Source organism: Phalangium opilio, unplaced genomic scaffold (assembly GCF_054372755.1).
Source record: "Phalangium opilio isolate 3A_F unplaced genomic scaffold, DU_Popi_V2 ptg000662l_1, whole genome shotgun sequence".
Taxonomy (NCBI): Eukaryota; Metazoa; Arthropoda; class Arachnida; order Opiliones; family Phalangiidae; genus Phalangium; species Phalangium opilio.
This window is the reverse complement of record NW_028324246.1, coordinates 1,414,448-1,427,581: the sequence shown is the minus strand read 5'-3', so window position 1 is coordinate 1,427,581 and position 13,134 is coordinate 1,414,448. Positions and strand designations below refer to the sequence as shown.

The following is a 13,134-nucleotide window of genomic DNA, read 5'->3' as shown; positions in this document are numbered from 1 at the left end:
ACGGACGAGCTACAGGTTAAAAGGTCAAAGCCGCGCTTGGTTCACTCGCGCACGCGCAGTCTACTTTTCGTCTCAACCTGCAGAATTATTATGACTAAATCAAGCAATGAAACCAACCAATGAAAAATCAAGTCGGGGATATTTAACAAGGGTTAGGACATGGTTGGATTTAAATTGTGGGCGCCAATAAAACTAAAGTAACAGAAATATTAAAATGTAATTTTAATCACTTTTATAAATAATTTATTCAGTGTTTTGAAATAAAACTACATAATTTTTTTCCATAACAAGAAAAATACAAGAAATATCTCCATTTCTTGAAGCTTTTAACATTTAATATATATTTTTTTAATATATAATAGATTCATTAATTTACATATAAAATTATAAGTTAAGGTATTTTAATAAATACATAATAAAACAACAATAATAATAAGAAATTTTCAACAAAATAAAATAAAAACTTGATAAAAGAATTATAAATGATATAAATTACGGGGATTTAGTGGATTAAATATTGTGATTAAGCTATGTCTTTAAAATTATTTGTTTTAAGTATGGTTTTTTAATTTAGTGACATGTTCAATAATGGATTATTTTGAAAGATGAATCAATGAGTTAAAACTTGAGGGTTTTAGTGGATTTTTGTGATTTGTCCATCGCGAATTTAATAATTTGTTTTGTATTTTTAAAAGATTAAATTGGAGGAAATATTATTGAAAGATATCCGCTCGCTGGCTTACTTATTGAAAGTGTCAACTTGCATTCCAATCAATTTTGTTCTGTAATCTGTAACAAGTAGACAAATGTTATTTAAATGTTTTGCTGCTTAAGCACGGTTTTCATGGGACCGAATTATGGAGCAAAATATTGCTTTCCCGCAACGGCAAGGGATGTTCATTTTCACGCGCTGAAACAGAACATTGATGTTTTGGTCAACATCAATGACGCCTGCTTTGTTTACACTTGAAATATCCAACGTAGTACTTACAATTGAATCACGTCTGCTCTATACCATGAAAGGAATGAACAATAGAGTAATGGCAGTACTACGTATGCAAACGTCATACCCTTCTATCTCTTAGCTCAGTGTCATCCCCCTACTGGGCACGGACAGTATCCCTTCTTACAAGAGCGCGCTCAGAGGGAGGGATACACAGTCTACACCCCTTTCGACCGCCACTAGTTACTTATGTATCATCATTCATGCCGTTATCCAATCCATGGCAACGATTGGTTGCCGAAAATTAGAGGTCGTTCCTAGGCGCGTTTCCGACCCATGAAAACCAGACTATGGACGGACACTGCTTTTGTAAACTACTTACATAGTTTCACTCAATAAATAGCTTGCCTTCGTCTTCTTCGTCGTTCGTCATTCGTAGCATGGAGAGCGATGGCATGGAGGAGGGTATTTTCAAAGTCAATCTACTAGTCCTTCCTTCGTCTTTCACCGGCGCAGCCATATTCCGATAAAATCGTTCTTCGCCCGATTCCGCGAACCTTTGATCGTGTTCGTCCGAATCGCGAGCCTCATTCTCATCCTCGTCGTTGGGTAGTACCAGAATGACGTTCTTATTAACGTCGTGTCGCTTTCCACGTGAACTGCGTTTTCTGCGACCACTAAATGGTGACAATTATATCGTTAGCACAAACAAGCGTACTATGGAACAACCTAATTAATTGTACAATACAAATATTATTTCTTCCATGTTCTAAGCTATACATTCAATCATAAGTTCATAAGATATGTTCCATACGTTTTTCACTAGTTATTGAGAGCTTGTCATGAAAAGACGTAGGTGAAACTTCATAGATTCACTTAAAGCGACGCCTAGTGAGGCGCTGTCCAAAGGCTTATTACAGACTAAATAGGAAGATGGACTGAATAACCAAGCGTAGTCAATTCAATTCTCGCTTGTTGTTCTCGAACTATAGCTCGAGCTGTAAGTCTCTAGTATTACGAAGCATAGGAAGTGTCATGGAACATATCTTATAAAACTCAACAATAGGCCATTCCGAAAACGTTTCTGGGGTCGGGGCAACTTGTTGAAATGTTGAAGGTACTGTAATGATAAGGCATCGGCGAGTGGATAAAAATTATTTTGAAATACATCAGAGACAGGTGACCGAGGAGGTTTTATTTCGAAAACTAGCACTTTGAGGAATTGGCGCTGCAATCTCACGAAAAACAAGAACTACGTGTCCAGTCTCGCTCCATATGTCGCGTTTGGACTTTAAGATCATATGGTGCCTATTACGTATTTCAAATAACTTTTACCCCATGCATTTTTACAGACCCTTTAAGGTGCAGCACGTCAAACGAAACTTACATTTTAGAGGCGTCTATCATTCCGTAGCCGTATGGTCTGGTTATGGATTTAGTGTAACCTTTTAACCTGGACAGAGCGATCAATGTTTCCAGTTCCGCCAACCGTTGGTCACTTATCCCACTACGACGGTCTCTATAAAATACATAAATTTGATTAGTATTTAAGACTGCTTGCTAAATATTTCCCCAATACAATATTCCCGATTATCAGCTGTTTCTAGACTATAATTTCACTGAATTTTTACTTTTCCCTCTGGACACAAATACCCCCAAATTTCAGTTTAATAAAATGAAAATTCAGAGAACAGTAGCTTTCGTACTTCGTCTAAACTGACAATAAAGTCCATAATGTCTAAAAGATCTTTTCAACCAATTTCCGGGTTCCTGTATGGAAAAATTTGACAAAACTTCGTACAATATTTGTCAATAAAACGCACAATTTAATTCGCTACTCAACTTTTGTATAGGGTTGTAAGAGCTTAACATAAAACAAAGCATATACGGCCTTCCAGGACTCCAAAACCAAATGGTTTACAAACTACTAAGGCTCTAAAGAGTATACCAAACACAAAGCATAAGTATATGGGGGACTTGTCCAACTAGTATTACGCTGGACGTATCTGTCTGTGTGTCTATCTGTGTGTCTATCACCTCGTTCACAGTTGGCAAATCGGAGCAAACGTATCAGGAACGCGTTCACAGTTCCATTATCGCCAGCGAGGGCTACGTCTAGCCTCCCAATGGTAGGGCTTCCACTGAAGTTTCACGCAATTGCGGGTTTTCTTATCATTTATTGTGAATCAATCGCCTTATATACCCTAAATTTCCAAAAATTGTTAAAGAGGCAAACGCTTGAATTCAAACGTCAACAATATCTTTGCTTAAAATTATTTTAGGAATAAAGTTTCTAAAATGGTTTAACTATTATAATTAAGCTAAATTAATGTCGAATAAAATAATTAATATCAATTATAATTATCTAATTATTTAAGAAAAACCTCTTAATTGCATCTCGGCAAGGAGAGGTTTATTTCGGTTTCCCAACTTGTTGTTTTTATACCTATATACTTTTGCTAAAACTCTTGTAATATAGACCGGCAGTTACCAAACCATTTAAATCAAGCGCATCATTAAATATTTAAGACGTATTGTGTAATTTATTCTAGTAAAAATCCTTTTAATCCAACTTGGGCTCGTTGGAAATGGGTCCAAATGCACGAGCCTGAGAAACCACACATTCATTATTCAACAAGGCACGATCCTAATAGGGCGGCAAATAAAGCAATAACGCGCACGGCTAAAGGCGGGAGGTGATCAAAATGAGCCCAAGCGTGAAATTTAATATTTTCAAGGAAAAGAAATATATACGCGGTACTCTCTCTCTCTCTCTCTCTCTCTCTCTCTCTCTCTCTCTCTCTCTCTCTCTCTCTCTCTCTCTCTCTCTCTCTCTCTCGTATTATGTATGTATATACACTCTTATTCGCATCAAAGATGCCTTTCGTATATTTTATTTATAGGAAATGGAGGCTTGAAAATGATTCACTTCAGAAGACAGCTCTATATAGGGTACAGTTTAAAAAGGAAAGGGTCTATACCGTGTTTCAATCTTGGTGTGATCAAAATTCAATGCCCAAAAAAAGGAGAATCGAACTGGGGCTTATTTGGTTATCTAGGAGTAATTCACTTGGGTCTCTTAAATTGCACTTCTCTCGTCTCTCTTCAATTGCGCCTCACACGGCTCTCTTAAATTGAGCTTCACTCGTCTCTCTATAATTGCACTTCACTCGTCTCTCTTTAATTGCACTTCACTCAGCCCCTTTAAATCGCAATTCACTCGGCTCTCTTAAATCGCAATTCACTCGGCTCGCTTAACTTACACTTCACTTGGCTCTCTTAAATTGCACTTCACTATGTTGTGGCAAAAACAACATTAAAGTGATGTACAATATGTGGGGGATGGTCCTACATAAAACTTATCTTCCAGCAAATAGAGCTCTACTGGGCATGCGTAAATTTTGTAGCCCTATGCGGAAATTACATACAGAGAAAACAACACACAGGCGGGGAGACCACCATTGGGGTCTTCTCCCTGGCACAAAGAAACTCCGCTAGAAGCAGTGCGAGCTGGATAACCTCCCGCACACTAAACACTACTACTTCAAAATATACTTCTTGGCACGCCCCTTCATAACGCTTTGAACTAAAATGGCGGAAAGAGTGCAAAATGGCGGCATACAGGGTCATCATATTATATAACGTAGAAGCTCCTACCGCATCAATAAATATCCTCTCTGCAAAATAAAAAGTCTCTACTGTATGCTCTGTAATTTCCTATTATAACGAATAAGAGGACTGCATTGTTTTGGTTTAAATCGACACCATCCTGGAAAATGGCGGCCTTAAAAATAAATGCATCATCTCTTCCTCGGCCGATTGTTGTAGGTTAAATTCCAAATATTTGTATTTGATAAAATTTATACGTCGGTTGACCTGAAGCGGTTAAACAGTTGATTACTCCTGAATGAACTCCTACAGAGTACAGAGGAAAACTCATTCAAGATTGCAACTCTACAAAGAGGGAGAGTTAGATGGTTATAAATGTAGTAGAGGGTGCTGGGCTGGGGTTCTCTGCTTTTCATAAAGAAGACTACTTGCGGAGTTATCCATCATTCGGCGTAACGTTAAACACATCTCTAGCACCCCCTATAGACAGACCACTACGGTGGAGCTAGATTGTCCCATTATTATTTCATATCTTATGTCGTAAATGGAACAGGGACCTTTTTTATATATTTTATTTTTCTCATAATTAAAGTTTACTGAAGCTGAAGGCAATTCCTTAGCAAACATAATTTTCCTTGCAAATTTATAACTTCAGGCTTTTCATAGTATTATCATTTCATTGTGAAATGCTAAAATACAGTAACTAGAATACATTTCCATATAGACTGAAAAAGAAAAAAAAAACATTGAAGAGCTTATATAAGATGCAATAACCTTGTCCCTTGGGAGCAGGGTTTTTTTTATATGGAGTGAGAAATTAACTTTCAAGAAATTGAAAGTTCATACAATATGCCGTTATTGTAGTTCAGTGTCATCAAAAGTTCAAGAGTTATAACTAAAAAGTAAACTTTTTAGTTATAACACATGTAAATTGAGAAGCAAACAGCCCCTACACGAACCAACCAACCAATCAGAGAAGAGAAAATTTTAATTTTAAAGTAATCTTTGGGACCAGAGAGACTCAAGGTTTGAATTGAACAAGTTGGGAAACCCAAAAAACACCTCTCCGAGTCTAGACACAATTAAGAGGTTTTTCTTAAATAATTAAATAAATATAATTGATATTAATTATTTTAATTATTTTAATCGTCATTAATTTAGCTTAATTCTAGTTAAATCGTTTTAAGAAACTATATTCCTAAAATCATTTTAAACATAGCTATTGTTGACGTTTGAATTCAAGCGTATGCCTCTTTAACAACTTTTTGAATTTTAGGGTATATATAAAGCGATTGATTCACAATAAATGATAAGAAAACCCGCAATTGCGTGAACCTTTGGTGGAGGCCCTGTCATTGGGAGACTAGACGTTTCTCGCAACCCTAGCCGATCGCCGCGTACTTCTTAGCCCTAACGATGGGAGTAGAAGCCAAAACTAGCTTTCTGCGAACACGTTTGCTCCGATTTTCCAACTGCGAATGCGGTGACAGACACAGACACGTCCAGTGTAATACCTCTCTTCGGGGAGGTAAAAAGTGGTCCAAAGAATTAATAAACTGGTTTTGGACTTTTTAACAAGCCGTCTTAAAGGTTCTAATGGACTAGCCAATAGTAACTTAGAGGGACTTATCATAATAGACTTAATCTGAAACTTAAATAAAAGACCACGAGCCTAATTGAATTACATTTTCTTATTAGCTTCATCTTCCATCGATAGAAAATTGGTAGCGTAATTTTTCTTTTATTTAACTTATTATACTAGTAAGATGAAAGAAAATGTAGACTAGACATAGCTAATTTTGGTTAATTAATAACTCCAAATTATATCAATTTAATCGACTGTACTAATAATCTAAAATTTAAAATGACTAGGCCTAGTCTCGCTTCTAATTTAAATACCGCATCATTTTCACTATATTTCCATTTATAACCCATTTGTTTTATTAGGTGACAAGTTGACAACTGTAAAAGTAAAACCGCTCCATTTCGAAATATGAATCAAGCCCCAAGTGTATAGTTTTCTCGTTATTATAAATTGATTACTCTATAAGTTTATAAGATATGTTCCTTCCATAAGTATGACACTACCCATACTTCGTAATGCTAGAGACTTACAGTTCGAGAATTGAAGTCCTACACTCGGTTAGTTTTGCCGGACTTCCATCTTCCTATTTAGTCTGTACTAAACCTTTGATAGCGTCTCACCAGGCGTCGCTTTACCTCGAATCTATGACCTACCTCCCTCACTTCAAAACAAGCTCTGGTTCGTAATCAGTGACAAACTTATGGAACATATCTTATGAACTTATGTTACTCTACAAACGAGCAAAAGACAAAGGGGCTCTCTACCTAAGCTAATGAATTGAGTTTTACTATAAAATCAACTAATCTTTATTCTGATATTTTTAAAACAAAAGCAGCTCGAAAAGTGAATAAAAATGTGAAAGATAACTATATGCAAATAAATGGCAGCATTCTAAATTTTAGAATAGAAGTGTAAACGTATTTTCTTCGGTATAGTATGCATGCAAGGCAAACTGAATCTTCCCCCATCCAATGTTTGGTAAACCTCGTAATTTATGTAGAAAATCTTCCAAGTCCTAAGTTAAACACTAATATTTATCAAAACATAATTTTATCCTATTTGATGAAGAATTTTATATGTTAAACAGGGTGTTTTTGAAAAGTCCATCAATAATGAAGGAGCGTGTTCATTGGACCCAACTGAGTATAAAGTATCAAAGAACATGGGGTGTACAACATTTGGTTACGGAGACATGGCCCCCAAACATTGTTCCATGAGACAAGGAAATATCCAACAATGTAGAGTACGACTTTAAACCGAGTAACCAGCTTGTTTAGAACTATAGACAATTTCAATAGCCTTCAATCTAAAAACGTTTTGTACTTTTACTCAGAAGAAGGGTATAAAATGTGTAGAAGTATGCCTTCGACGGTAATGTCAAACCAATCCCAAGTTTCATCATGGTGTTTGAAGATCTCCCGGCCAGCAACCATTACATTCGAATAATAATATTTGAATTGAAATAATAATAAACACAGTACTAACCTGACGAAGTCGTTAGGTCTGGCAGAGGTAATTGGTAGAAATAGCATGAATATGACGAGCAGAACTGCCAGTGTTACAGCCGTCGTTGTACTGAGAACCATAACGTTAGATTTTGTTTCCTCGGAACTGTCAAACGTTCCAAGCTCGATCGAGAGCGAAAGGTAAAGACGTGTGTTTTCCTTTGTTACGTTTTTATATCAGCTGAGATTGTCGTTTTGTCGCGTGCAAATAGATACAATCTTCAATCAATACTAGAAAAACTCCTAATTGTTGTAGTCAATGTATCCACAGTCATATGCCTTTTTGTTGCAAGGTGTCAAATTCTATAAAGAAATAATATAAAAGTTGTTACAATGCTTGATATTTATTTATTTATTTATTGGAGGGATAGGGTTGCTAAGCCAAATTGACTCATGTGCAACCCCCCAAAAGCATTAAGGTACATCAAATGAACCGAAAAATATTAAATTCAGGAATATATACAGCTAACAGGAATCATTGTGCCCCTATATCTCCAACGTTAATTTCTGTGCGGGGTTTGTGGACCGGGCTCGAGTACTATCCTACCCCTTTTACCATCAAAACGGTCTATTTTTGCCCACAGCCAAAAAACAAGCTGAGATCGCAATTTGGCCTAACATAAGCAAATTTTCAAGGGTCTCTACTCTACAATCTGTTTAACGAGGAAATTATAGAGGTGCACTGACACAGGTTAATTCTTAATGTGCCACGATGATACTTATGGATGTTAGAGGAGCTTTATCACATATCCTTTAACCTACGTCAACGTGGCGACCTTACTGAAGTACCCACCCACATCGCGAACGCGAAGTTTCATCCTTACGCAGTGAATATAGAGAGATAAGCATTAAAATTATCAGCTCTATCATTTTCCGTTCAAACTCTGACATTTGATGTAAATAATGAGCTCTTAAATTAATTAACCAATCCGTTTTAATTTTGCTGGCTAATCAAGAAAACCATCTGCTTCGGACAATTCAATCGTAAGATTTAAATTTGATATGCGAGGATCGAAACCGTATTTCAGTATCCTGACGAATATAGATAAAGTTTCATAGTTTGTTGTAATACACGGAAAATATTTGAAATTCAAATTGGTTTTTATTGATTTAGTCTATCCTAGAAGTTACGTTAAAATTTTGTTTTCTCCTGAATAATTTATGGTTGTACACTAAGGGATGTTTTCTATGAATTGAAAGAAGTCCTTTCAAAGTTTTGAATATTTTGTTTGCGTGAGAGATTATTTATGTTGAAAGTTTTTATTAAATATAATTTTCGTTACTAGAATCCTCTACGGCATACATATGTAGTTCTCCGTTAACTAAAGATACGTTCACACTTGCACTGGAATCGTTTCAGAACTGCAGAGATTTGCCCAACTAGTTACCTCTCCCAGTGACGATGACGTCACGGAGAGGTAGTACACTGGACGTATCTTCTAAACCTAATAGTTTTTAAGCTTGATATTTGAAAATGAATTTAAATTTAAAACGTACAGGTATGTTTTTATTTTCGTCTTATATGGTAAATGCATAAATTAATTATTAAAATAAACTGGGGAATTAAATTAATAAAAAGATCTTCCTATTAATATTCAAGAGCGAGGAAATGTAAATGCTCAGAGATAATTAAAAATGCCGTAGCGGTAACCAGAGCTGTGCTAATTAGCTGACAACTAATTGAATTAGAATTAGCAATTAGGGAAATATTTATGAACTAATTAATTAGCCAATTAGCAATTAGACATAGAAACTAATTCAATTCAATTAGAAATTAGTCATTTATTTATCAAACTAATTAATTAGAATTACTAATTTCTAATTAATTACTTGTCTAATTAAGGTAAAAAAGAGACCATAAGTAAACATAAAAGTTTAAAAGTGCCCATGGATTTAGTACTTTGGTAATGCAAAGTTTAATGTTTTAATGTCATTGAAAAACGGGTACGGAAGCCATGAATTATTCTCGAAAAATGAGAAAAGCCTCGAGCCTTCCGTCATGTTAAAATTTGTCTCATTTCTTCATTTTCTTCCCACAGTTCCTATAATGGACCCCTGAGTAGTAAATACATGCGCACTGCTATTAATTCGAGTAGGTAAAACAGTCGAAATTTCGAAATGGGGCAGTTGCGAACTACGAAATTTTCTACTAGTACTACATGTTTGAGGAGCTGAAAAATTTAGAGTAGCACTAAGGTTTCCTCATCGATATAATAAGGCTTTTTCATATTCAAATAGATGAATCAAGAGTTAATTCCTCGATTTTTTTAACAACAAATTGGCGTAAAAGATTAATTGAAAATTCAATTAGCTAATTAGTTAATCCTAAATCTAATTAAATTTTAATTAGATAATTACCTTTCCGATTCATACTAATTAATTAGAATTACTTCTCAATTAGCACTAAGGTAATTAAAATACAATTACCATTTTCAATTAGTAAATTTTGCTAATTAATTAGAAATTCAATTAGCTAACTAATTAATTAGCACAGCTCTGGCGGTAACTGAAGATTGTTTTGGTTAGAAAACCTTTTTTTTTTGCTAGTCAAGAAGTGATATCTAGTTTATTAGGGAGAAGGTATAAATTCGCCACATTTCCAGCTTTATCTCCAGTCCAAGCGTAGGTCCGGAGTTAATCCCCGCCTCTAAACTACAACCAGCATCTCATTGGTTCTTGAAAACTCACGTCAGCGCAACGCGAATGACGAAAATTACGTATTTTCCGACTGATTTACGTTCCCCTTGTATTTTAAAAGGGGGACTGGGACTATGGCGCGAATACTTAGGCAACTCATACCTCCTCCCTAATAAACTAGATATCACTTCTTGGCTATATATAGGTGTGGTTATTTTTAAACCGACGATCCGTTAAGGCTCGTTTACATGTGCGCGAGAAATGGAAAAAGTCGAAGCGTAAAGCTGAGAGATGAGGCGTATTGGAGTTTGAGTTCCCTAGGCGTACCGTTTACAAACAAGCGAGAACTTTTCAAGTCGCGCTTGTTGCTCATAGATGAAGCGGGTGTTCCGAATAAGCTCCGATCTGCCGTGGTAGATTTTTCAGCTCATGTTTGCTTGTCGCAAAGAGTCACGTGATTTTCCAAGCCAATAATATCCAAGGACCGAATATCGTTTGATATTTTTGCGTTTGTTTTACTCGCGAAATAGGCCTAGGCACCACCATTGAGAATGTCTTTAAATGAACAAGATAGAATTTTTGAAATACGTGTAATCACATTGCCTCATCCTTTCAAGCTCGACAATTAAATCAAAATTATTCTCAAGCACAAGTAGAGAAAATATACGCACCTTGACAAATTATATCTAGTAACGTTCCAAAGGCGAAAATAGCCTTCTTTGATTCTATTTTTCCATATAGGATGCACCCACCAACGACGTTCCGTTCTAATTTTCTCTTGTTTTTATGTTATAAATGTCGAATGTTTTTCAAAAGCAATAGTTTCTTTTAAAGCAGAAGTAAACTAACGACAGTCGACGCCATTTTATTTGTTTACTTCCGACTGAAAGACAACTCTGCAATCTAGGCTCATGCTACCGCCCAGCTCGTATGTAAACGAAGGAGCGGGTGGAGCAGCAGGAACAAACGCTTTTGGCAGACGCGATTTTTTTAGGCGCGAGAAAAAGATTCGACTTTCAACTTCTACTCTCCGCTTTAAGCTTAATTCTCGCTCACATGTAAACGAGCCTTTAGTGCCGTTGACTCTAACAGTGTCATCAGGAATACAGTAAGGCTAATTGGAATTCGTTACTTCCCCTTGACAATACAACATTTTGACTCATTTAGATAGGACCAAATACCGATTTTAGGGTAGATTAAGGACCTTACAGAAAAATAGGGACTTGGTGGGAGCCCTGCGAGCTCGATTTGCTAACCCACTCTGATGTTTCGGGCAACCGTTATTACGACCTGTCGTGGATCAGCAATGTTTGCGTGAAGAGACAGATACAACAAGCCTGTTCCTCGAAATTCAACATCGATCAATATCTTAATATAATTTAACTTTAATTCATACACCAAGTTAGTGTAATTTATTTAGGGATGAACGGGTCAGCTTAGAACTCGTGTTTATAGGAAGTTCCTTAATATTAATGTTGTCAGACTTCGTATAAGATGACTGGTGTTTACAAGATCCATCAAATTCAATATTTAGCCCAACTTTTAGGTGCACACGAGTTATCTCTAAAATAAATTTCACTTTCGAATCTAATGGAATGATTCGTTAAATTTCTTACTGTTATTGAACATTTTAATATTTTAGGCACTTCAAAAGTTAAATCCGAAAAGTAGAAAAATCGAGTGGGCATACATTTATTTTAAAATCCACGCGGAAAAAGGTCTTATATTAATTATTAATCCTTTCCAGATTTAGTTATTGTCTTTTTTTGTGAGAACCAGAGAAACTGTTCAAAGTTAAGCCACAGTAACATCTTCCAATCAAGGAGGAAAAATTGAAGCCGAGTATAAGAGGTTGCTCTTTCCCTACCCATGTCACTCACGCATCACTGGCAACAATTGTCTTCACACTATCTATACACCCCATTCTTCCGATGTGGGAGGTTGGCTAGTCTTGTGATGCGAGATGGGAGGACTTCGGTGCCGTAAAGAGGCAACGTTATAGGTATGCGGATTTCCCTCTATATGGAGGACAAAAGCCAGTCTGCTTTTGTCCTCCAGATAGCCCGGCTTCCTGGTGTAAATGGTATGAATCCTCCATGTGTGAATACTATCTATATACCAGCACACCCGGTTAAATCTCTATCCTCCAACATTCAGTATCATCAAGTCACCTTGAATTGACACAACATACAAAGCTAGGAGTAGGATCCCCCTTAACGTTAATTAGGGATAAGACTATATTAAGCCTAATACGCGCTGACCATTCCGATGTGAATAAAATACTATGATTTAGATTAGACCAATCAATATTTTTTTAATTTTCTTATAACCCCGCGTATAAATGCTTAAGCTAGATTCCCACTTGACCGAAAAAACACGGCGGAAATCACGCAGTCGACGGTAGAAATTTTAACTTACGCCGGCGTTCGGCGGTAGACCGTTCACACTACGACTGAATTTTGAGTTCGGCGGTAGATAATTTTGGGTCACGTGACAGATTTGAGTGGTTTCCACAACATCTCTTTCGCACTCTGAATTGGTATCTTTGTCCCCTTGTCGCTTCGATCGTACAAGAAGGGCTATTTTCTAGCCTCCTCACTAAATTATTTCCTATTAACATCTAATCTCTTTTTACTTTCATTAGTTTCGTTTTTCTTTCTTGGTGGCATGTTTAAGCTAAGCCTTGGTCAACCACAAAAAAATGGCGGCTATAAAATCTATCTCGCGTATGCTTGCGCACTTGAAATTTATGACGTAGTCAGTGGGATAATTTCATTGGCTGAGACACCGGCGTAACGCCGAGCACGACCGAAAAAATAGAACACAACTTACGCCCGGCCGAACGGCAATTCCGT

The 13,134-nt window shown here is 36.4% G+C and overlaps 1 protein-coding gene across 4 annotated transcripts in view; it reads right to left on the bottom strand.

Annotated features, from left to right (window-relative positions):
• Positions 1-214: 214 nt before the first annotated feature.
• Positions 215-13,134, bottom strand: part of LOC149588273 (uncharacterized) — a 43,256-nt gene continuing 30,336 nt past the window's right edge. For all 4 annotated transcript variants that reach the window (XM_089862873.1, XM_089862875.1, XM_089862877.1 and 1 more), the window contains 4 exons: positions 7,623-7,945; positions 2,331-2,462; positions 1,326-1,620; positions 215-789 (listed from right to left, as the gene is read on the bottom strand). In XM_089862873.1, coding sequence (XP_089718999.1) covers positions 1,332-1,620; positions 2,331-2,462; positions 7,623-7,723 — 522 coding nt within the window. In that variant the 5' untranslated portion in view covers positions 7,724-7,945 and the 3' untranslated portion in view covers positions 215-789; positions 1,326-1,331. The remainder of the gene's footprint in view (positions 790-1,325; positions 1,621-2,330; positions 2,463-7,622; positions 7,946-13,134) is intronic.